Genomic DNA, 26,426 nt, shown 5'->3' with positions numbered 1-26,426 from the left:
ATTCGACTGGTCCTATGACCAACAACAGGTCTATTTCTCCCATGGTATCTCTCTTGATGTCGTCGAAAGCTCTTACGCAGACATTGTTGGGTCGGATTCTTCCGGTCCCAATTTCCATTTTTTGTAGCGTGGAGAGCGGGCAAATGTCAACGCCTGAGCCTCCATCCAACATTACCCGCTTGACATAGTAGTCCTCGCATTTAACTGTTAAATGCAAGGCCTTGTTGTGTGCTGCTCCTTCCGGGGGTAAATCGTTTTTGCTGAAAGAGATTTGGTTGACAACGAAGAATCTTTCTGTCATCCGCTCTAGTTGTTCCACCGAGGTTTCAACTGGTACATATGCTTCATTCAGGGTTTTCAATAGGATCTTTTGATGCTCAGTCGACCTCATCAATAATGACAGCATGGATACTTGCTCAGGGTACTTGCGCAGCTGATCTATCACTTCGTAATCCGGCATCTTCATTTGTTGGAAGAACACTTCCGCTTCTTCAACACTCACAGGCTTCTTTGGAGGGAAGCGCCTTTGTGTGGCGTTGTTCAGTTCTTGGGTATTTGAGTACCCTCCAATGAAAGTATTTCCTGGAAGTTCTCCTATGACCTCTTTACCTTTGTACATTACCAAAGTCTTTTGATAATTCCACGGTTCTGTGGACGGGTTGGTTATTGGATTTTGTGGCACGCGTCCGATAACCACTAGCTCATTCAGCCGAGGTGGTTGAATCGTCCCCCGGACCACATAGGCCCCTTTCGGCACATACATAGGTTTTGTCTTTTTGATCCCGAAGTTCTGCGTCTTCTCGGCTTGACCTCGTGGTATGTAAAGAACTCCACCCTTTGCTGGTACCACTTTCTTCTCCACCTTCTTTTCAGGCTTGCTCTTTACAGCCTTGGCCTCCTCCCCCTTTTCTGATTTCTGGTCTATTTCAGGCCTCTTCCCCGTGTCGACAATGGCAATTATGGCTTTCAAAGCAGGGTCGAACTCTTTGTCTTCACAAATCATTCTGATCAGCGGCCCATTATTGTGAGCGGGCAATGGATTGTTAGTCACATTTGGGATCTCTTCGTCCCTTAGCACTATTTTCCCCTGCTCTATCAAATTTTCGACCACTCTTTTCAATGACCAGCAGTCGTTTGTATCATGTCCCTCGGCTCCTGAATGATAGGCGCATCTGACTCCGGCTTTGTAAGAAGGCGATGTTGTGTTTTGCCTCGTTTGGGGAATTGGTTGCAAGAAACCCAACTGGACTAGCTTAGGGAACAAAGTAGAGTATTGTTCACCGATGGGCGTAAAAGTCCGCCGTCGAGGTGGCTCCTGGGGGCGGTAGTTATTCTGCGGGGGTTGTGGGTTATAGTGGTTGCGGTAAGGAGGCTGATTTCTGGGAGGTGGAGCTGGGCCTCGGTTGGCTTGTTGTGGTGGATGGTTATAAGGTTGGGCATTCATGACCATATAAGGCTGATGAGCATATGCCAAATTTGAGTGGGGGTAATAGTGTTGTGGGGCTCTTTCCGGAAAATGGGGCCTGGGATGACGATACTCCCTTGCTTCAGAGGCTGCCATAGTCGTTTCTTCCTTCTTCTTCCCCCTCGTCGTTCCTCCAGACCCGCTTTGGACGGCCTGGGAAGTTGCCCTTATGGCTGCTTGACTCAGAATCCTACCCGTTTTCAACCCATTTTCCACCATCTCTCCAATCTTGATCGCTTCCGCGAATGGCTTACCCATGGCCGACATCATGTTTTGGAAATAGTCAGACTCTTGAGCCTGGAGAAAGGTAGTGACCATTTCCACTTCATCCATGGGAGGCTTTACTCTCGACGCCTGTTCACGCCACTTAATAGCATATTCTCTAAAGCTTTCCGAAGGTTTCTTCTTCAAATTCGACAGAGAGTTTCGGTCTGGCGCAATGTCGATGTTATACTGGAATTGTTTTACAAAATCTCTGGCGAGATCATCCCATATATGCCATCGGGACATTTCCTGATCCATATACCATTCCGAAGCTATCCCTACTAGACTTTCCCCAAAATATGCCATTAGCAGTTCTTCTTTTCCACCGGCTCCCCGCAATTGGTTGCAGTATTTCTTAAGATGTGCGATGGGGTCACCGTGCCCATCGTATTTCTCAAACTTGGGGGTCTTGAAACCCGTTGGCAGGTGCACGTGAGGGAACATGCACAGGTCGGCGTAAGAGACGCTCTTTTGTCCGCTCAATCCTTGGATATTCTTCAAACTTTGTTCAAGGCTTCTCATTCTCTTGGCAATCTCATTTTGTTCTGCAATTCTGGGGTTCTGATCCTGCCCGGGTGCAAGCTCGCACTGAGGCGGTAGAGGATTAGTGTTGGTAGCGAACCTGGTTGGTTCCATTGAGAATGATGGTGCTTGGAATGTAAAAGAGGATGAGTCAAAGCTTGGCTTGTATGTGGTAGGTTGTGCCGTAACCGGGCAAGGCGATGCAGTAAAGATGTTCATGCTTGCATCAGTGGCCGACATTCGGGGATGAGGCTCAGAAGGCGATCCAGCAGAGAAGGCTGAGGTGGCTGGGTAACCGAATGGGGTAGCAGGATAATTTATGGGGACATTAGAAGTCCCACTTGATCTGGAGAATAATTCGGGGAATCCGGGGACGACACTTGGCGGCTCTTTCCCATTATTCCAGTCGTCCAGCATTTCCAACATGCGGAGCCGCAGGATTCTATTTTCCTCCGCAGTTGCGGATTCAGGTGTGAGGACGGCTGAGATTGAGCTCTCCTCAGAAACAGGGATCGTTAGCAATGGCATTTCTGAAGACATTTCCACACTCTCTTTTGACCTGGTGAAGTAAGTGTGAGTACTGCTTCTGGCCCTAACAACAGGTAGTTGAACACTTCTCCTTGACCTCGTGAAATATGAGTGCGAGGCCAGACTTTCACCAAACCAAACGTCCTTTCAAAACCCTGGAAATACTCAACGACAAACGCACGGTTAATTTGTAGCAAATAACAGATAGTTAATCTCACGTTGGGCATGATGCACCTATACAGTTAAGTGGATTACTATATGTTTGCTACGAGAGCATGCGTCATTCCGGCATTTTTCCTTTTATTAGTTTTTCCTTTCTTTCCTTTTTCTTTTTTTTTTCTTTTTGTTTTATTTTGCAGTAAAAGAAATGCGACCGGATCCGATGAGGATTGCCTACGTATCACGATGCCTACGTGAATCAGATCATTACGTAGTTCGAAAAACACAAATGGCGTAAAAGAAGCAACCTTTTTATTGTCGAAGTTGTCTATTACAACTACATTTTGCGAAAGAAAAAAGCAAACTTCGAAAATAAACCTAGACTCAACATAGACTAAAATCACCCTGATGGAAAACAGGCAAAAAATGCTAAGATACAGATTTGACTTATGAATGCATTATGGTTTTGAAAATTGGTGTTCGCGGGGCATCGTTCGGCCTCGCCGCGGTCCTAGGCGTGAGATACCTCTCAAGTTGCTCCAGCTCGTGCATAGTCTGCTTGACATAACCCATTACTGCCGAGAGGACGGTAACGCTGGACATGTTCTCACATCGTAAGCATCGTCTGGTGATGGCATGGGCAATGGCCTTGATCTTATCTCTGGTTTGCTTCTTCTCTACGAGCAGGCGTTTTATCTGATCGCTGCATATCCAGAAGACTTGAGCATCTTGTACATGCTGATGCTTCAGTCGCCGTACTTCCAACTTCATCTGGGCTATTGAGTCGTACCAGTATCTTCTCTCAATTTGGAAATCCTTGGCCTGATTAACTGCTTTGATCTCAAGTGCAGCCATCTCTCTCTTTATTTTAGCAACAGTTTTCTCGTGGTCGCCTTCCAATTGATTCAGGTATCGACGATGCTTATCTGCTCTTGTATCCCACTGCGCTTTGAGCTCTGCTATGACGTTTTCAGACTTCTCCAAACCATCTTGCCATTCTCTGATCTCGCTTTTTAGCCTTTTTATCAGGTGCTCGTCTGATCGACGCCTTGGTTGTTTATCTGCATCCAACCTTATCTGTTTGATCTGGGCTCTTAGCATTTCATTTTCTTGAATTAACCTGTTCCGCTCTCCCAGATCGGTGGCAATTTGCACGTTGTGCTCGTATTTCATGCCTTCTACTTGTTGCTTTAACCTGCTGATTTCGGCACAATAGCCTCTTTCCTTTGCTAACCAATCCCAATGCCTTTGCGATGACTCGGTGAAATTCCGGATGTGGGGTCTCTTAGCTGGCCTTTCATACTCGAGTTCCCTTCTATACCATGCAAGGTAACCTGGCGCCGTTTCTCCTTTGGCTCGATCCCGCACGCAAGTATCTGACTTCAAATATTGACCCTCATTCCAGATTTGGCGAATCTTTGCTTCTGGGAACTGTCCGTTAGGACTTATCTCAACTGCTTGAGCGCTAAGATCTTCCTCATGAGGTACTGTCTGGCATCTTCCGAACTGTCTCAAAACTCGGCCGGGTGCGTAAGGTTGAATGCTCTTAAGCCCCATCAGCAAGAAATGAGTTTTAGCCGCCGACATATATAAGATCTCATCAACAGGCAACCATCCCAACGTCCATTGTATTTGGCTGGCAGTAAGAGCTTGCAAGAACGAGGTCCATGCCAGGACTCCTTTGGGCCAAATGATCTCTTTGGTTCTCGTGTAAGATTCTTCTATGCGGGTCTTTTCCGGGGAACCATGGCTCAAAATCCCGGAATGACGGCAGAGGTGCTCGGTCATCCATAGTTGTAGGAGCAAGTTGCAACCTTCGAAGAAATCTCCCCCAGCTTTACAAGCTGTAAGAGCTCGAAATATGTCAGATACCACCATAGGCGCTAGAGTACTGTCACTTTGCGTGAGTAAATTGCTGACGACCCCGGATATCTTTAGATCAATGTTTCCGTCTTTCCTTAGAAATACCAGAAGGCCTAGGAACATCACCATGAAAGCTACCCGTCTGTGCTTGTCCCACTTCTGACGAACTCCTTTGCTGCACAGTTTGTTGATTGGATTATTGAATCCCCCCTCATGACCGTACCTATCATATATGAAGCATGGAGTACAAAATCCGGCTGCCAGATCCGGGTTGTGGACTGTTCTAGGTATCTTCAATGAATCTAGGAACCGATGTACCGTGACGACTCTTGGGGCGACCAAGTATTTTTCCTTCAAAGGAAGTTCGGTATTCCCGATGTATCCGGCCATTTCTTCCAAAGTCGGGGTGAGTTCAAAATCAGAGAAATGGAAAACATTGTGCGCCGGGTCCCAGTAGGTGATTAAAGCCCTTATGATATCTCCCCGAGGTTGGATTTCCAACAGACCCACAAGACCTTTCAGATATTTCTTAACCTCATTTTGTCCTTCAACACCTAGATCATTCCACCATAGCCGTAACTTGACAGGGATTTTGGTCATTATTGAAAAATATTTATTTTGCATCGTGCTCATCCTGCACATTTATTAAAGTGATTTTAACAAAAATGACTGACTCAAAAAATATTTTTACAGAGGAGATCAAGTTTTGAACATGACCCTTAAACACTTCGGGGACGAAGATTTTAAGGCTGTGTGGGTCTATTAGATAAAAATGCTAAACAAGACCCAAAGGTGGCTGTTTATGCAAAGTCAGCCTTCCGGCGTCCCTTTTGGGAACATTCGGCTATTTATGACAAAACAACGTCACCTGACTTATTTATGACTCTTTAAAAAATTGACACACATTTTTTTATTCATTTATTGATTTTGGCTATTTTAGCAAAATGGGGGTTGAACCCGACGAGGGTTGCCTACGTATCTCACATCCGGTGAGAATCAAACCGGCGTAGTTCGGGCATATCATGAATAGAGAAAATCAAATAAACCTAGAAATCAAGAATACGTATTTTTTGTTATTTTTTGAAAAGAGATAAAGATTAAGAAAATATTTATCACTATTTTTTTTGGAGATATTTGGACTATTAGCCTGAATTTATAAAAAAGGGGTACTACAAAAGAAACAACGTTTTTTTTTTGAATTATGAATTTCCGTTTTTTTTTCTTTTAAATAAATACCTTTTTTTTTTATTTTGGAAATGATGAAAAGAAAATTTTTGTATATTTCTTTTTTAATAATTCAAACTAAGAAAACAAATTTTTCTTTTATTCTTTTTCTTTTTCTTTTTCGAAAAATTCCGGCGAGGTTTTGACACTACTTGGACATTGGTTTTATTTTTCCAAAATAAGTAATTATCTCCCTACGCTGCTATTTTCCTCTTTTTTTTTAGAAATCGGTCAGCATGCGGAACTGAAGCAAATAAATGCGCAAAACAAAAGGATGCAGCAGGGTGGTCTTTTCATTTCAGGTTGCCTGTCCTAGACGGACCCAACCCCTGTGTTGAGTCCCCTAAGTCAAATGCAACATGATGCAAATAAGCGTTCCTACTAGGGATCCGGCATGAAGTCAAGTTATTCTAGGTTCGTAACCTGGGTATTTGTTCTAGACTGTGTACCCGAGCGGACAACTCGAGTCGAGGAGGGGGCTACGTACCGGGGACCCGCGAGATCGTCCGGCTTTGTAACTTGTCCGACCTCTTTCTTATTTCAGGTATTGACACTAACAGAATAGGGAGTCTCGACCAGCGAGCTTCTCCCCGGAGGTAAGAAAAGAAGGGTTTCGGCACAATTTATATACAGATCAGATAATATCAAAGCGGTAAAAGACAACTTTTAGCACGTTATGCAAAAACATGTAATAAAGATCAGATAATAAAGTCAAATATAACAATTATTCTAAGCTCGAATTCTTGAACCCTGAACCAGTGGTTCTGGGTTAAATCCCCAGCAGAGTCGCCAGAGCTGTCACACCTCCTTTTTGCGCGCCCGCCCCGAAGGGTTAAATGCGCGGGTGGAGTTTGTCCAATTTAAGTGACAATATTCGAAATGAGATTATTTATTTAATTCAGAGTCGCCACTTGGGAAAGGTTTGGCTTTTGGTGTCCCAAGTCACCGGTTTATCTTGAATCCCAAATCGAGGAAATTTTCGACTTTTCCGAATGAAGTCTGCGAACCAGAAATTCTAAGTAAGGAATTCTGTTGACCCGAGGGAAGGTGTTAGGCACCCTCGAATCCCGTGGTTCTAGCACGGTCGCTTAAATTGTCATAATGGCTAAATATCTGATTTAAATACATGTTATGACTTATGTGCTTTTATCAAGTTTAAACTGCTTTTATCATTATCATTTATAGAATTGCAACGTCGTGAAAATGCATCTCGAACCACGTCACAATCAATGCACCTGTAGTTGTTAACGCACTTCGACTCCGTTGAGATTTGGATTTGGGTCACATCAATGTGCACCCGAATTTAAGAATATGATTTAATTAAGCCGCGCCTAAAGAGTCTAACGCGTTATTATTTTTGAGAAAGCCATGAGATTCACTAAACGGCCTAGCCCGAATTCTAAATATTATGATTAGTTGTTGAGGGCCCCGCAATTTGCATTTTTTATTTGGCGAGGCTCGTCTCATTATTTTAGAAGGGTATCCTACAGTGACTACATTTCTATTATTTTATTTCCAAAGATAGAAGAAAGAAAAATGTATGCTAATTGAAGTATATACTTTGGCCTAAACCAGACTCCTATCAATTTCTGATTAATTACTTATAAAGTGAAAAGATGTCATGCCTTACGAAAATGCTTTGGTCGAACAAAGAGATTACATATGAGATTGATGAAATGCAATACTTAAATCCGAACAACATCCTTAAGTCGAATTCAAACCAAATTGCTTAAACAGGATTAAGGGAGTTTCTTATTAAAAGATATAGCTGATGATGTTCAAAACTAGTCCTATAAACTGCCTAAAAGAATCGAAACTGGATGATTCAAAACTGTATTATATTTGGCTAAATTTAACAGCCATTTGCCCCTACCTATTCAAGCATGCTTAAAAAAATGAATTTAAGTTTAACAATTGTATAAATAGTATCACATTCCATGGATTGTATTTACATCCTGTATGCTACTAAACGAATCAAATATTGCAGTTTCAGATTAACATAAACTTTACTTAAGTACAGACTTACTAATGTATTCTCTATTAGCTATAAACTGAAATTTACACAACTTAACAATATTTATGAAAAGGCAGTCAGTAAATAACAGGCGATTGTAACTCCTTCAAATCTTTCTATTCATGCTTTTCAATGTTACAGTCAGCTACACCAATGTGAGACTTGAGATGTGTACCTGGAAATACTGAAAAATGCAAAGGAGAAGAGGAAGAAGATGGGGAAATCAGCAGCAGCAAGAAACAGGACTAGCAGTAGCAGCAGAACAGGATAGCAGCAGCAACAGGAAACAGAAGAGTAGTAGCCACAACTCACAACAACAATTGGAGTGAGATCAACACCCCAACTAGACCAAACTCTCGAGTAGAACAAACAACAACCAAGCAGACTCAGTTGGGAGAAATCAGTGTTGCACAAAACAGGTCCAGATTTAGTGAAATCAAAACAAAAGGAAAGGAAATAACTTCTAGTTTTGTCTGTCTGAGTTATCAGACAAAAAATTCTTTTCCAGTTTTCTGTTTCCAAATTTGAACTCTCAGATGTTCCCTCTCAGTGTCTCTCCCTATCTCTGTATGCTCTGTATGTGTTATCTCTATCAGCTCTCTCTTCTATCCTCACAGTGTGTGTATTTCTTTCCTCTCAATCTTCAGGGTTCTCTAACCTCTAATTCTGTATCTCCCCCCTAATTCTGTATACGTCTCTATGTGTTTTTTTTTTAACCTCTAATCCTCTCGGTCCTTTCTTCTATCAGATGTCTTCCCTTTTATAAGCCTTTCCCATTACCCCTTTTACAGCCTGATAGATTATCACCAATACCCCTCCCATGTGCCTTCCATTTTCAGTTCCACTTTAGCTAAGTAAATATTAAACCCCATCATTCCCTTGGCAGGCTTAACTTTTAAAAGGTTTAATACTTTTAAACTAAAGCAAAGTATGGGCAGTAGAATGTATCTGACAGCATATGCTGTCAAATTATTTAAAACTTAACAAAGACCTTTATGCAGGCCACAGGTTGTGCACAAAACACATGAGGTGCACTAATGCACATGCTGTGCACGAGTGCACATGCCCTCAGATTTTAAACCAAACATCCCTTTTACATCACTGATCCAAATCAACAGCTATAAGTAAACAAAACTGGTTCTTAATTGATTCAACAAATGCTTAGCAGAAGTAAGTCGATTTGTTATTGTTCGGACAGTTGAAACTAATTGACGACACATGTCGACTCGACTATATTAGCATTAACATACACAATCGTAGCAAAAAATCAGACATTTAAACAGTATCGATGCATGATTCGAATTATACTGACTAAGCAGAAATGTACTCGAGGAGTCAACTAGTCAGTCCAAAATTTGGAGCTCAATTATTCGCACAGCATATACACACGCATTATCAGAATAAAGGAGGGATTCAAACAAACACAGTGGTTCAGGCAAAGTGGACAAACAGAAGTTGGTAAAAATTCAAAGACAAACATGAACCGACTTTTAAAACAAATCACACGGACTAAAACAAGTAAAGGAAAGAAAGCAAACTCACCTTAAAACTCGAAAAATCAAAAGTTTGAACTCGGATTTGGACAGGCTTTTCTTAAGGCTGAACGGACTTTAATCGAAGTGTTTCTCAGATGAGAAACACTTCGATTAAGGTCCATTAGACCTTAATTTCTTTGGCTCGAACGGGTATGAACCAGTGACGAGGAACCTTGTGGTTTCAAAACTCAGATCTGGGATTCGTGCTTCCCTGGTCAGATTCGGACCAAACCAAGTATGGTTTGGTCACGAGGGGGGTCTGGGGAATGTCTGGTATGAATTTAGGGCCGATCGGTGTAGATTAGGTTCCGACTCGAATCTTCAAATGAAGATTCGAGAAGGTGGGATAGGATTCGAGGTGTGTGGTTGATAGATTTGGGTTCAGGACGGCAAGGGGGTTCTATGGTGTTAAGGGCAAGGTCACCGGCGTCCGTGCCGCCGGCTTTCATGGTGAAGGATACAGGGGCGGCTAGGGTTTGAAGGGGACGGGTTTGGTGAAGACGAAGGCAGGGGTGTTGGCTAGGGGGCAGGGTATGGTAAAGGGTTTATATAGTTAGTGGGTGGGCGGATCTCAACCGTTAGATCAATCTAGATCTATGGTCTGGATCTGAGGGCTTAAGTGGAACGGTGTCGTTTTGAGGGTAAAGGGTTTGGGTTGGTCCGGGTGAAAACGGGTCGGGGCCATTAGTGGGTTAAGGGGAGGTGATCTTGGCCGTTGATCAATCTGAGATCAACGGCCCAGATCAGTTTGGACCAAAACGGCGTCGTTTGGACACCCTGGGTATCAGCTGGACTGGACCGGCAGGCCTGGTTTGGGCATTGTTTGTTTGGGCCAATTTTAATAAATTGGCCCAATCCGGAGGAAGAAGATTATTTCTTTTTCTTTTTTTTTTATTTTGAAAACAAAACTTAAGCAAAAAATCAAATTAAAAATTAAATACACACTCAATACAATTATTTGCACACATACTAAAATATTTCAGAATAGGTAAAATCAAACCAATCAAAATCACGGACGAAGATGCCTATTTATGATTTTCTACTTGATGACCGGATTACGGTTCGAATTATGCATGACCCACACATTTTTTGTATTTTGTTTTAAATAGCTAAATAAATAAAAATGGACAAAAGTTACAAGTAAATCAACAAAGTGCTGCACAGAAATCCAAAAATTGTACAGCAGGACCAATTGTTATTCTTTTGGAACGACTGTCGCGCAAAACAAAAATCACGTGCTCACAGTCATTAGTCTTCTATAATTGATCTTTCTCTATCGTCCATTACTTAACACAATTACAAGCTAAACCGAAACCAAGTGAAGCAAGTCAAACCTTATGTTTAAAGTTACTAATGAGAAGACTAAATGTTTTCATCTATGCATGCCGCTCAGACAGCAAATAAACAAATGGAACAGCTTTCTACTTGTAACATTATTCTCATTTTGCCAGAAATAAGCAGTATCAACGTGCATAAGCAAATGCTGTGGCCAAAATGGCAAGTCGAGTGCATGGTATTCCGCTAATTCAGATTAGCAGCTCTGCTGATAGACACAAATTATGATTTTTATTTTATGAACCACCACGCCCATTAAATCGTATTAGCCACTGTGCAAACTGTATTCAGCGCGTGAAGACCCTCTGCATAAAACCTTGCAAAGAGCCTCCCATTCCTGCACCAACTGCTTCAGCCAAACGCTGTGCCTGCAAAATTGCAGGTTTGTTCTCAACCAAAACTTTGAAGTGCAAGATAGAATCCTAGTCGCCTCTTTTCAGGGGTAGTTGAAACAAAATAATCACATTAGCAGCAAAATACCTCTTGAGCAGTCTTTTTCAGATCAAATGCATCTTTGACTCGTGCATCCAAGAATGCCCATGTATCACGAAAATCTGTCAACAGATAAACAATAAAGCCGAAAAATATAAGACAGATGCTAAGTAAATAAAACGAACAACACCTTCTAGAGAGAGCAGAGAAGAGACCTTTCTAAATACATGGAAATTATTGGTAAAAGTGGAAGAATATTCCAATAAGAGGCTGCTTGCAAGGGAAGTTTTGTTTTCTATATTAGCTGCCCAACTAATTATCAGAGGGGTTGGAGGAAGTTAAGCTTCAACTGTGCCTCTAAAACCAAAGAGTAGAGATACAAGAAACGAGAGCAGAGGGAAGATGAATTATAAGACTGCAAAGCAACTTGGAAATAATGGCAGGCATGGTTGCGTCAAGAGCTTCATGAAGCTTAGATTCTTAAAAAGCACCAAAACCATATGAAATCCATTTCCCTAGGATATCTGGTATGAGGTGCCACCTCCCTTTCTACTCTAAAGTCATTCATATTTATATCCTTTCACCCAAAAGATTTCTAATCCAACAGATAACGTCTGGCAGAGGAATCACGCTGTAAAGCCATCTCTAGCGAAAAGCATGCAACTACGGATACATTGGCTAAGTGAGAGCAAAGTTGTTACATAAAGGTATCAAAAGAGGACCTCGTACCAAATACTCCTTTTGGAGCAAGTGTCCTCTTTTTTTCACTTAACAGTGTTAGGAGAGTTGGAAAAGTGACATTGGCAACTTCAGTTTGATGAACCAAGGCTCCAGCAAGAGTACATCTTTTGCTGGATTATTATTCCAAGAGATAATTCTGTTGTCATGCTTCTTACATAAAAAATAAAATGCTTTTTTCCATATATTTAAAGAGTGATTTAGCGAAAAGATGGAGTATGAATAGTTACTAACAACCTAAGAGGCTTCCAGCCAACTCTATGAAATAGTCCCATGTCAATAAAACAATACGAAACAGGAAGAACTATTGACAGTGGGGCATGTTAGGATTATAAAGGGGCTCAATTTTAATTGATCATAAAATTTTAATAAGACTTAAACCGTAATATTAGAAGGGTCACAGGAGAAGAATGAGCATCAGACAAAACACGTAACGGTTAAGATGACACACCTGGAGAGCTATCTGTCAGCATGTATAGTTCTGTCGTGGAGTATATTCCACCTAGGACAGTGCGCTTCACATACCAATCAATTTCACTGGCATCATCACCAACAGCATGCCAGATCTCATCAACCAGAATTGCACGCTGCTTGAAGCTTGTAGGAACATTCAAGGGTTGAGCCTACAATCAGAAGTTGTTGTCTGAATTTCTGCAAACCAAAAAGGAAAGGGGCCTGAAAAGATGTAAACTTTAAGGAAGTACCTGTATACTGAGAGCTTGGGCCCATTTTGATATGTACGGGGCCTGTGTTTCCAAGCGAATTCTAACAAGCTTTGCCACCCGCTCACTAGGTATCAAGTTTTTCAGATCTTCCGCTGATTCAATGATATCGATGAGTCTTTCGAGACACTCATCCATAAAATACTGGGAAAAAGAAGTTCAATATAAAAGGTTAATACAGGATTAACTTATTGATACCCGCAAAAAGAGAAAATACAAGCACTAATTAGGTCAGCTAAGCTATTGTTAATACAGGTAAAAAAACCAGTTTAAGTTACAACATGATGTTGATTCAAGAACAGACGAAGATTGATTGCTGAATGACAGAGCACTAAGCACCTTGCCAATGGCAATTTGTGTTAAAAACAAAGTCAGGGAAACGGTTAGAGGTTTGCAGCTGCAAGGTATAAGCTTTTAAGCCCCTCTCGCAAACCCTATGCAAATTAGCAATATATTAGGATTTAGCTCTTTCTTTGGTATGTTCATCATACAAAGCGCGTAATGGCATATATAGTTACATAAAATAAGCTAGCAGGAATATATCATTAATAAACCCTTTATCATGGAAACACGATCATTACCTTTTTTTACTTTGCGTAATTTACCTCAATGGAGTTCTCTGACTTAACACTTATTACCAGACAAAACAGGTGCCAGATAGAATAAGGAGAAAACCAGAAGAAAAGATTAATAACTGAAAGGCAGACAAGCTTATATCAACTTTTTTAGCAAAGCCAAAGATGTTAGAGCTCTATAATGCCCCCAAAAAACCAATCACATTAAAGAATCTAGAACTATGAGTAAATGTAGGTGACCCATCATTTACCTCCACTAGTGCAGCTTCTTTCCGAGGAAATGATCCAACAATGGAAGGCGACACCCCAACGTCCCTTGCACCTGAAATCATGGCTGTTTCAGTCCATCCTAGCCGAAGCTGCAAACAAGTCACCAAGCACCAAATTCAAGTCCAATATATTCAAAATGGAATGGGGGATGTGTGTTTGTATGACAAAATATTTTTCAAAAGAACTTTCCTTGATGAGATCGTTACAGTGTTTGGTTAGCCTAAATTGTGAGAAAAAAATGTCTCCCCAATGAAAATATTTCCACCAAAAGGGAGAAAATGACTTCCTTCGCTTCTGGGAGAGTCAACTTCCTTTACAGATATATCAATTCTTACGACATCACTTACTTTAATCAACACTCAGACTTTGTTGTCAACCTTGTATGCTCAGAATTACCACTAAATCATTATCCATCATATCTTACCATACACTTTGTAGGGTTAATCATATATCACCGACCTTTATACCTAATCAAACAGAGGAAAACAATCCCAAAATATGACTTCTCAAAGTAAAACATCTTCCCCAGAAAATAGTTTTCAAGAAAATATGTTCCTCCATACCAAAAACATTTGAACATCCAAATATCCGGTTTCTTTTTTCCTTTCTCTTTTGGTATGTATATTAGGACTTAGGTTAACCTTCTATTACGGGCATCATCTTCCTTATATCACCGAAGCTCCATTAACTTTTTGATGAGGTTCATTTTTTCACTTATTTTTACAGAAACTACTTCTAAACTAAAGAAGTTTTGCAGTAGAATTACAAGGCATGTTCCACAAATTCTAAGGTCAAATACAACAATTTATTCAGCCAATTCCACCAAATCAACAACATTATCCCCAAAAACGAATTCAATCAAAAACACATCAGACAACAAAAAATTAATCACATAAATATACACAAATACAGTTCAATAATTCATATCCACACCGCGAAACAGAGAGATAGTAAATGTAACGAACCACGTGAGGTAGAGAGGCGCTGAGCACACGTGCTTCTTCGTCCTTGTAATGAGCTTTAGGTCGCTTTGATCTCGAGCTCGATTGTTCATGATGATGTGTCCTTTCTTCTTCCTTGAACGATGACGACGCCGTATAGTCAACCGGAATAGAGTCAGCTGGAATAGGGTTAGCCAGAGTAGGGTTCTGATCCGTTATGTTTCCGGTGGCAGCTGAAGTCATAAATCGAGTGGAATTGTTTGCTGTTAGGGTTCGAATAGGCGATATTGCAAGTTCCGGCCGACTGTTAAGCCGGCGGTAAACTGCCGGCAGTAACCACTTCGCCGCCGATCGATACATTGTTGACGATTTTCTCTGCTACTATTTTGGAGCTCAATAGAGACAGAAAATTGAAGTATATAAATGTGAGCATGAATATCAGGAAAGGTTCCACGTAAATGTTGTGTAGTGCTGCTACTTGTCAAATGTAGAAGCCACTGGATTTTAACAACAACAACAACAACGCACTATAATTCCACAAGTGGGATTATGTACGCAAATCTTACCCCTACCCCGAAAGATAGAGAGACTATTTTCAGGAGACCTCGGCTCAAAAAAGCAACAGGAGCCGATATATTAGTACCATAAAAATGCATAATACAATAACATAGCAATATAAGAATATGAAATACAGAATACGAAATACGAAATAAATGGCTAGTATTGTAAAACTAGCAGGTAAAGCCCTGCATCAATAGACGACCAATTATATTCTTAGTCTAACTCCTAACTAGCTAGTCTCACTCTATTGTGCTGTAGAAATATTCACAACTTTCCCTTAACCTACAACCTTAATGCTCGACCTCCATAATTCCCTGTGAAGGGCCATAACAGAAGCCACTGGATTTTAAGTGAGGCAAATAAATAAACTTGAGGGGGCAAATTGTAATATATCAAACATTTGATGGATGTTTTCGCCCAAAAATTGTTTTAAAAAATATTTTACTTACTATTATAGAAAGGACTAAGAGAGGAGCTTGGGGTGGTAAGGGTATTTTGGGAATAGCAAATGTCAGCTTGCCCATTAGGGGTATTTCTAGTATTTCAATATATTTTCATGCTTCAGTTATGTTATGCTAAGTGCAATAATGCGAGTACATTTTTCCTTGTGGGTCCCACCTGAAATCATTTTGTACGTACTTAAAAGTGGGCTCTAATAGTTGCCTTTTGATTTCTATATATACTTATATAGAAACCACATCTTGAGGAGCTTGGGATCGTCCAGCTCCACGTTGTGCATTTTTATTGGCTTCCACAATGATTTATTATAGCTGCTTAATTAACTTTCACATGCGACTGGCGTGTTGTTCCTGTTGGTTTTAGAGAAAAGTGTTTGACCGAGAAGTTTTGAATCCTTTTTAATTAAACCAATTAGATAAAGAGATGAGGGGTGAATCCAAGTTAAAAGTAATAAATTCTAGATTCGAAATTAAACAACCTAGGTGGTACGAGTCCGTGCTTAAGTTAACGAATGACGAATTAATGCTCAATGACTAGCAATTAATACAATGATGGAAACATACAACAAATGTGATAAATGGAATTTAATGTAATAAGAAGGAATTTGCCACCCAAGTGTTGGATGAGATGGATGATTCTTTCCTTTGACTACAATATGTGACAGCAAACAAATGAAGTGGATTGTGTGTTCTTGGATCTTGTGAGCTAAAGGGGGATGTTACGTGATGGAACCAAAAAACAGAGACAAAGCAAGTTTTTTGTATATTCCTGATAGTCAACTCCTTATAAGATGTTTTTCCACAAAGGTTCTGATCCCTCTTTGTTTCCTCTCTCTTTCTATTTATAAGGGATATCCTTAGAAAACCCTAAAAAGGTACAATGTGGGGGAATATTCAACAGAATATTCCTATTCACAATCATTGGAATATTCTAACAATTGTAGTTGTTGCTCTCTACTCGACCTCGGCACTGGTCTCGCCCTTCGAGCGCCTCCTCGCCACTAGACTATACTTGGTTTCGACCTCGGCCTCAGCTCGTCTGTCTGCATCCGCTAAGCTAGACCTAATTTTGATCTATACAGTTAGTCCCTCCACTTATTGAAATCATCCTCTTGGGAGTTTGATCGGGTCCAACCCTACACCACTATAAAGTGGCAAGAGCGGTCGATGCAGCTTTTACCCCAGATGGTCGGGATCGAATCCACAGGAAGCTAGATTGTTTGAGATTTGGATTCCTGTCTAAACTACCAATGCGTAGTGCTCTTAATTACACTTCCAATCATAATTGTTCGTTTGTTACTTCTAATTTTATACTAATAAGATGCTACTAAGAATAAATGCTTGTAAGGTTTTCTAAATAGATAACGAGGCACTAGGGCAGTGACTTTCTCCTAGGTGAATACTTGACAGGTTCTAAATCCTAAGGCAAAGTTGTTATGTTGGGGATTACAATATAGCCAATGCACGAAACTACTCACTCTATACTTCTCGGTAGCTCGAGTGACTTTGCCCTAATTGACTTTCTCAAGACCAATTGGGTGTCAAAATTGTGCAAGCAATATAGGCTTAAGTCAGGTATTACTATCTATAGGTTTAACCCTTTAATTGAGGCTATCAATCTCTTGAATACACCCCAATCCCTTGTTAGACTGATTTTCCTAGACTCAAGCTCTCTTTCTCAAGAAGAGTCCAAGTCAAAAAGGCACAAATTAGTCTTTGCAACCACTAATTCAACATGAAAAATACAAATCAGTCCAAATATCAACTAGCCATAAACATCTAAGCCTTAAAACAAACGACCCATCAAATACCCACACTAAGGTTGAGCCACAACCCTAGCTAATGGGTCTAGCTACTTATAATAATGGAAGATATCAGATATTTAGATGAAGAATAACCCATATAATATGTTTACAAGCTAAGATACTCAAAATAGGTCCAAAACGGCCTTCACGTGCTCAGCTACGAATTAGATAACCTAAAATATGAAAAAGAAGTATTTATATAAGGACGAATTTTCTGGACAAAAATACCCCTGACGAAGGTACTGCGGACCGCAGAAAATGCACCGCAACCGCGGTGAGACTTTTTGACTTTAATTTTGAGTCTCTGAATCTGGCCACCGCGGACCACATAAAATGCACCGCGGCCGCGATGGCTTCACTGCGGTCTGCAGAAAATGGACCGCGATGGCTTCTAATCTTCCAAACTCCCAACTCTCTGAATCCCCTCTCCACGGACCACATAAAATGGATTGCGGTCGCGTTGAGGCTACTGCGGCCGCAAACAATCTTCCATGGACCGCACTGCTTGAAGCCCCAGAAATGCACCTCTTTGAACTTATCCACCGCAGACCGCACTAAACGGTCTGCGGCCGCGGTGGGTCTGTTGCGGTTGTAGTGAATTTTATGTTGCAGCGGTGCCTTGACTTGTTCTTGGTACTTGTGCAGGTTTCACTCCTTTTTGAGCTGGTTTTGGCTACTTATCACTTTGTTGACCAAACCCTGCAAACAAGTACAACATGTAAGCCTTTGTACTAGAATCCCTATTTATCAACTCCCCCAAACTTAAGCTTTTGCTTTCCTCAAGCAAATAAAATAAGTCCCACCTCCTTAAGAATACAACGAAGAAAAATCAGCTGACCTAAAGTGACCTCACCTAGCATTAATTGGGACTGACAATTGCCCTTAATTCAAATGAATCATTAACAACATTCAACCTTTTAAGCACCATGGTTTTAGTGCGACATAAAAGCATCAAGAGTTGACTCAACTCATCAAGGAAACTCTTTCTACTACTTTGGTCATTGTGGAATCCAAACTCATACATCCTCAACTCTCCCTAAGCAAACCTCACTTTTAGGTTGTATCACTCAGAACGACTATTGTGGAAAGCACACTCTTCTCTCTCAAAGAAAGGTCACAAGTTCGGCTCTAAGTACCATAAGCTTTCCCCTTATGTGAGTCACCACTAATATAAGCTTCATTCAACTCAAGATCATATAGGGCTTTTGTGGAGATATAGTGAAGGCTTTTGGTTCAGGGTAGGAAATATTTGGTCTAAGTAGGTTTCATCTTCCCTTAAGCACTTCATTTCTTCATTTTGGCACACATTCTCTTGACTTTTTTGAGTCATTTACTTCTTTCTTAGGGGTTAGAGAGACACACTATCACTCTTTTTTGTTCATTTCAAACCTTTTTCTCCTTTCTAAACTTTCCACGCCTTTCATCTCTTTATTTTTATTGAATCTCTTTATTTCTTCTACATTGTTCATTCTTTTTGACTTTTTGAATTTTCTTTCTTTTTCTTTGTGCCTTTCCTTTTCTTCATTTTGTACCTTTTACCACTTTGTTATAATCCTTGTCTCTCCCCCAAACTTATGTTTTTGCCTTGTGCTAAGGAAAGATCGGGTGCCAAGAGAGGGTCTTTTTAGAATGGATAAAGGTTTGTATCATGGTTTTTGAAAGAAAAAGGGCTATGGCTCAAAAGGGTTGACTAGGAATATTATCATTGGTAGGCTATGGATGTTTTCGAGATATCATTCGGATCAAGGAGAGCTTATAATCACTTCTCAAGTCAAACTACACTTAGGATTTTGCCTAGACAAATATTCAGGGCAAGTTCTAGACTAATGGCACGGGACTTGGACTTGTAATTCAAATTCTTACCACACAAGCTGTAGGATTGCTAAAGAGACAGAGTTGGGGACCCACAACAACCTTAGCTAAGATTTGAGCAACACAAATGGTCCCGAAAAACCACTTGATGATTATCGGCCAACACAAGAGTCTCAAGGTCACAACTTTCACCATCTTATACACACCAATTTGTTTTTGACCATAAGATCAAAGTCAAATATGTTAGACCCAAGTGAAGCTTTGCTTGAGGCACTATTACTCTTTAGCTACTATTTACACAAAAACGAAAAGAAAACAGACTCAAACCGTTAAGAAGGTTGTCATGCCATCCATCATCGGGAAGAGCCATCCGGTTCACACAAATTCCATCTTTGGAAAAAATCGTAATATCAAGAAAACCAAAGGCTTATTGCACGTAAAACTCAAAATAAGAAGCTACGAAAATGAAGTAAAAAGCTTAGTAAGAAAATGCGAAAAATAAAATGAATATGTACAATAGGGGATTTAGATGAATATACATAAGAGGGAATGAATATATACATCATAAAATAACTTTATATATAGACCAAGGTTGCAAAGTACGAAAAATGAAATAAACTGATAAAATTATATACATACCAAAAGTAAGAAGAAGTATAATAAAACAAAAATAGTATCACTTACAACCCAATATCATCAACATAGGGCTACTCCCTCAAATGAAAGCTAGCATTATCCTCAATGCTAACTAACCAAAAATAGCTCAAGAAAATATAGAGAGTAAAGAGAAACTCCCTATTGGCCCTCCATCTGCATGGGATCATGAGCCTGGGTCCCTGGGTCCTATGACTGCTCGGGAACCTGTGACTGGATCCCGGTATCTTGTGCCTGCACTGGGACTTGAGGCTGCTCTGGGGCCTGAGGCTGGCTAGAGGAACCTCTTTGCGGGTCCTCCAACTCTATCATTGCATTATCAGCTCGGGGGATCACCCTCTTCCTCTTTGATGCCCTCTCTAACTCCTACTCCGGCTCAGGCTGGGCTACTGGAAACGAGTCATACAATAGCAACTCCAATGGCAAGTGATCAGCAACCTTCATTTTCTCCACTTCTACCCTCAACTCCTTCACAGACTCCTTTGATGCTCGAGTCTTTCTCAGCTTCTTTGTTTCCTTTGTCAGCTCCTTCAATGCTTTCCCATGAGTACCTACAACATCCAATATCAATTGATGGTTCTCCAAGAGCTTCTTCTAGTTGTCTAGAAGCTCCTTGAGAGTCTCCTCCACTAACTCTGGAACCTGTGGCTGTGCGGGTACGGACTGGGCTACTACCGAGCTAGAAAGCACAGACAGCTTAGAAGTAGTTGACTGCATCCAGTTGTTAATACTGGCAAGGGTTTGGCTCAAATGGTGGGCAGTCAAAGTGTACTGTGGATGAGGGAATATCTGGAGTGGTAGAAGTAGAGGGTCCTGGGGCAGTATCATGTATGGCTGTAGGTGGCTGAGAAGAAGGGACTATCACTACTGGCTCTTCAGAATAGCTAGTAGAAGTAGTAGCTTTACCTTTAGGATCTTTGCCTTTGGGGTTGTCATCACCCTTGAGGCTATACCAGGAGAAAGGCATCTTTGGTTCACCTTCAAATCAAACTTTCTTTTCTCCACATCCTGGTCCTCAAAGTACATTGTCAGAAAATTTGGGAAGGGGTAGGATCTATCACCTTCATTTACCATCCTTGTGATCACCCTAGACATAACATTATCAATGTTGATCGGGTACCCCGTTATGATAGAAGCCACCAATATTGCCCGGGAGATAGGTAGAGATTTCTCATGAGTAGTGGGGTCTAGCCTGCTGCATACGAAAGTCTCACACCTCTTTGCCTCGAAGTTTAAAGTTTGCCTTAAAATTTGGACTCCTGATGTCAACCATGGTGGGGTGGTACCCGGGAGTGCCAGGTATTCTGCCAACCATGGACGGGCTACCTCATCCAATGCTACATTTTCTAAGTGTAATGATTCATCTTCCTCCGGAAAGCCCAGGTAGTCATTGATTGTCTTCCCATCGAACTTCACTGTCAAATTCCGCACCTTAGTCACTTTAGTGACCTTTTTTATGTGGGCAACATTAGCGTAGAACTCCTTGACTAAGTGCTCATTTGCCTCCTCAACGTTACTTGTAAAATATTCCCAGCTCGGTCTCTCTCTGAATTGCCTCTTCACATTAGGGTTGTGAGGCAGAAGGTCCCTCTTAATGAATCTCTGCTCAAGTATCAATTTCCTCTCAGGCCACCACTCTTGGAATTTGTGGTAAGCAATCTCACTAACAAATATTCTTCTCCATACCTCGGGGTTTCTAGTCCTCTCCTGTAAGGCGCCGTGAAAACTTGTACTCAAAACCGGGTAGCTCGTGGTACCAAGTCCCGAGTATATGTTAGGAATCTATAAAATTAAGCAAGCCGCGCTTCGGACCCTTTTGGTACTGATCTATGTTATAAAAAGTCAAGAAATATTGTTTTCCAGGAAATGCAATTCTGTGGTCTAGAATACGATCGCATAACAGATATGCGGACCGTATAATCGCCGCAAAGTGAGTCAGTGTGTTGGTCGAATTGGAGGTTAAATATGCGGTCCAATATGCGATCGCATAACGGATATGCGAACCGTATAGACGTCGCATATTTCCCTTGGGATTTTGTGAGGGGCAGTTCTGCGGTGCACTATACGACCGCATAATGGGTATGCGGACCGCATTCTGCCACATACCCAGGCAGTATGTTCAGATTTTGGGAGAACTTTTGCGGTCCATTCTGTGGACCGCATTTCCACTCTGCGATCGCAAAGTGCGATCGCATACCTAACTCGGGCTCCTATTTTTCTAAATTTTAAATCCGACCCCTTTTTCAATAAAACACCCCAACCCTTTATTTTAACATATTTTCTGAACAAAACTAGAGAGAGGGAAGAGAGAATTCTTGAGAGATAAAGTCCTACCTTCATCAATTTGATTCTTCAAAGTCACTCGGGCCGGAGAATTTCAAGTAATTATCTTCATCTCCATTCTTGCAGATAAAATCCCCAACCCTTTTTCATTGTTTTCAGAACAAAAAGGGGGATTCTCATGCGTTAATTCTTGAAAATGGAAGTTGAGATACACATGCATGCCCTTTAAAACCTAGAATCTAGTAAGAGAAATTGGGTAGAACTAAAGATTTGCAAAAGAGGGGTTGATAGCCTAAGTAAGTTCGGGTTGAGTTTGTGAACTTCAATTCTAAGTTATATGTGTTAACTTGTGAACTAGATTGACGGTACTAGGTTGTTGGTGAATTGGAAATAGAAGAAAAAAAAGGGGGAATTCGACTCCAGGTATGTATTGCTAACTTTAACCTTTGTAAAGTCACCTTGTTTGGTGTACGAGTAATTGGTATGTGTTACTTATGTGGACTATTTGCGAATTCTTGTGATTAATATGCCTTGAATGTTGTTGGTTAAGTCTCCCGATATAAGGGTGTAAGTAAATGGCAACAAACCAAGTGTGTGTGTGAATGTGTTTATGTGGTAAGAGCTGTGTAACAAATGATGGAAAGAAATCGTAATTGATGCAATTGAAATAACTGTGGTAATATCATACGTGACTTGTCGCAGGCAATTATCGTTGTGACTTAAGTTGTATACGGGCTGTTGCATATGATGGAAATGGTATTGATGTTTATGAAAATTCTTTGTGAATTGTTGTTGTTGTCGTGTGAAATGTGATTGTCCGGTGGGATCGGGTTGTGTGTTGCAACACGAAGTTATAAGGTGTGGGTTGGGTGATAAGGGTGGCCGAGGTAATAAGGGTGGAAAAGTGATCGAAATCACTATTGAAATAAAAATATGTGAAAGTTGTGAAATCATTTATGTGATGAAATAATGTTGAAAGGGAAAAATGAGAGATTGTGGAGTTGTTTGGCTTTGGTTGTTCCTTTCACGTGCATTTGATTGTTGATTCTATTACTGTTTGTTATCTGTGTATTTCTTGATTTTACTTGGGGTAAAGTTTGTTCATTCATACCAGTACAATTCAAATGTACTGACGTATCTTTTGCCAGGGGCGCTACATTCATGTTATGATTGTAGGTGGTTCTATAACAGGTACTCCAGCCCACCGACTGTAGCACTCCTTCACCTCCCGTCAGCTGAATTGGTGATCCCCTTTCCTCTCGAGGCCCTGCGTGGCTCATGCCGCTTATCCTCCCGAAAATATTATTTTGGTATTTGCGTAAGGTATAGCCGGAGCCTTGATACCGGCAAGTATTGTAACACTTTTCTGTATCTCTAGAGGCTCTGTAGACTGGAAATGTGGGTTATGTACTTATGTGTTTTGGGCAGTATAACTTGTAAACCACGCTAAGAAACTATGTATGTTATGTAAATCTCGTAAGAATGTGTTTAAATTTATAAATAGCTATTTCACTTGGTTAATGGGTAATGGAAACGCAGGGTATCACGTGGAATAGGAAAGGCACCCAGGTCCGCTTGGCTGGGGCTACCCGGTCGAGTGCCGGTCGCGCCCCTCGATTTTTGGGGCGTGACAAACTTGGTATCAGATCCTAAGGTTTTAAAGTGTCCTAGGATGTCTCGGAGCCGTGTCTAGTAGAGTCCACCTTATCGGTGTGTTGTCGACCACATCTATAAGTTAGAGGCTACATGGGCATTTAGGAAATTACCTTCTTCTTTGTTACTCTATATCGTGCGGTGAAGTGAAAAGTGGAAGTATTTACATCTAACTCGTGCTCTGTTCCAAATTTTCAGTAATGGCACCTAAGAAGAGAGCTATACTCGGCCTCGGGGCCAATGCCACCCCAAGTGCGGCTGTGAATCATGTACCTGATGCCGTGGGTGAGAGTGACTCCCCGGTCTTGAATCTGCCTGGCCCATCTATTCCAGATCCAAGTATTCGTGTTCCAGCTGCGGCAGAGGGTGCTACCATCCCTCCCGCTGATATTCCTGATCTTGATGCAATTCCAACTTCCGGTCCCGGGGTTTCTGATGGGGACCTTAGAGGAGCTATCCATATATTGACCCAGTTAGTGGCCACTCAGGCCCAGAGATCTCATGATGCCCCCTGCGCCCCCCCAGCGGACAGGGAGATTCCGCCAGCTCCAGAGTCAACCAGTTTCTGCGGTTGGCCCCTCCAGAGTTCACGGGCACAGACCCAGAGGCCGATCCGCAGGATTTCCTTAATGAAATGTATAAGACCCTTCGAGTGATGAAGGCTACAGAGACAAAAGGGGTTGAGTTGGCTTCATACAGGTTGAGAGGAGCAGCGTATTCGTGGTTCGAGATGTGGGAAGATTCCCGTGGAGAGGGAAGACCTCCGGCTAGATGGGATGAGTTTGTAGATGCATTCATGGACCACTTCTTGCCTGCCAAGACAATGGTGGCCCGTGCCACAGAGTTTGAGGTCCTCAAGCAGGGCAGTATGAGTGTTTGGGAGTACCACATGGAGTTTGTGAGGTTGTCCAAGTATGCTCCTCAGTTAGTGTCGACCATGGATGCTCGAGTTCGGCGATTTGTTCAGGGTCTTAGTCCTTTGGTGGTGAATGAGGCTGCTACAGCGGCCTTACACTCAGATATGAATTATGGGAAGATTGTGGGGTTTGCTCAAGCCAGAGAGGCTAGGAAGTTGAAAATATGAGCAGAAAGGGAGAGTAGCAGCAGGGCCCGATCAGTAAGTCACTCAGGGAGACCAGTTCCGGGGAGAGGGCCATCAGGGCCATCCCAGTCATATGCCCAGTCCTCAGCAAGCGCACCGCCATCTGTGCACAGTTATTAGCAGAGCAGTCACTTGAGATCAGGTTCAGACAATAGGAGACCCCATCATTCCGGTCGTCCAGGAGGGAGATCATAGCAGCAGGGGAGGGCTTCATGCCCCAAGTGTGGGAGGTTCCATTCCGGGACTTGTTATTTGGATATTCCGGTGTGTTATAGATGTGGGGTGAGAGGTCATATCCAGCGGGACTGCCGTGCGCCCAGTCAGGGCATGGGTAGGGGATTTGCTCAGTCATCCGGTTCTTTAGCTGCCACATCATCCGTGCATCCTCCAGCCCCAGCAGGGCGCGGTGTAGTTAGGGGTGGAGCTTGTGGTAGAGGTGTACCCAGCCAGTTTTACGCCTTGAGTGGTCTCCAGAGTATAGAGGCCTCCCCAGATGTTGCTACAGGTATCTTGTCTGTTTAGGCCATTGATTGTTATGCTCTTATTGATCCGGGGTCCTCTTTGTCTTATGTCCCCCCATTCATTGCTTCAAGTTTTGGGGTAGAACCCGAACAGCTTCATGAGTCGTTCTTTGTATCGACTTCGGTTGGTGATTCTATTACAGCCACGCGAGTGTATAGGAATTGTGTTGTCGTGGTATGTGGTCATGCTACCACGGCCGTTCTTATTGAGCTTGAAATGGTGGATTTTGATGTGATTATGGGAATGGACAGGCTTTATTCGTGCTTTTCTAAACTTGACTGCCGAATGAGAGTCATGAGGCTTGAGTTCCCTAATGAGCCGGTTATTGAGTGGAAGGGAGATGGTGTGGTGCCGAAAGGTAGGTTTATTTCCTACCTTAAGGCTTCGAAGATTATTAGGAAGGGGTGTATCTACCATTTGGTCCGGGTAGCGGACACCACTTCAGAAGTGTCTGTCCCCGAGTCCGTGCCAGTAGTGAATGAGTTTCTTGAAGTGTTTTCGGACGAGCTTCCAGGGATCCCTCTAGATAGGGAGATTGATTTCGGGATTGATGTATTGCCAAATACGCGGTCGATATCTATTCCACCATACAGAATGGCACCAGCGGAGTTAAGGGAGTTAAAGGAACAACTGAAGGATTTATTAGAAAAGGGGTTCATACGGCCAAGTGTGTCACCGTGGGGTGTCCCGGTTCTTTTTGTCAAAAAGAAAGATGGGTCGCTCCGGATGTGTATTGATTATCGGCAGCTTAGCAAGGTCACCATCAAGAATAAATATCCTTTGCCTCGGATAGATGATTTTTTCAACCAATTGCAAGGTGCGAGGTTCTTTTCCAAAATTGATCTACGGTCCGGGTATCACCAATTGAAGATCAGAGAATAGGATATTCCTAAGACCACTTTCAGAACTCGCTATGGTCACTTTGAATTCTTGGTCATGTCTTTTGGGCTAACCAACACCCCGACAGCTTTTATGGATCTTATGAATCA

The 26,426-nt window shown here is 41.8% G+C and overlaps 1 protein-coding gene across 1 annotated transcript; it reads right to left on the bottom strand.

Moving 5' to 3' along the window:
• Nucleotides 1-10,825: 10,825 nt before the first annotated feature.
• Nucleotides 10,826-15,056, bottom strand: LOC107779379 (uncharacterized). The gene is made up of 6 exons (XM_016599813.2): nt 14,612-15,056; nt 13,628-13,735; nt 12,784-12,945; nt 12,531-12,702; nt 11,390-11,463; nt 10,826-11,277 (listed from the first exon to the last, which is right to left on the bottom strand). The coding sequence occupies exons 1-6, from the start codon at nt 14,945-14,947 to the stop codon at nt 11,197-11,199; spliced, it is 933 nt and encodes a 310-aa protein (XP_016455299.1). The 5' UTR covers nt 14,948-15,056; the 3' UTR covers nt 10,826-11,196.
• Nucleotides 15,057-26,426: the final 11,370 nt, after the last annotated feature.

The sequence above is a fragment of the Nicotiana tabacum genome, chromosome 10, assembly GCF_000715075.1.
Source record: "Nicotiana tabacum cultivar K326 chromosome 10, ASM71507v2, whole genome shotgun sequence".
In the NCBI taxonomy this organism is placed as follows: domain Eukaryota; kingdom Viridiplantae; phylum Streptophyta; class Magnoliopsida; order Solanales; family Solanaceae; genus Nicotiana; species Nicotiana tabacum.
This window is presented reverse-complemented; position numbering and strand designations above follow the sequence as displayed.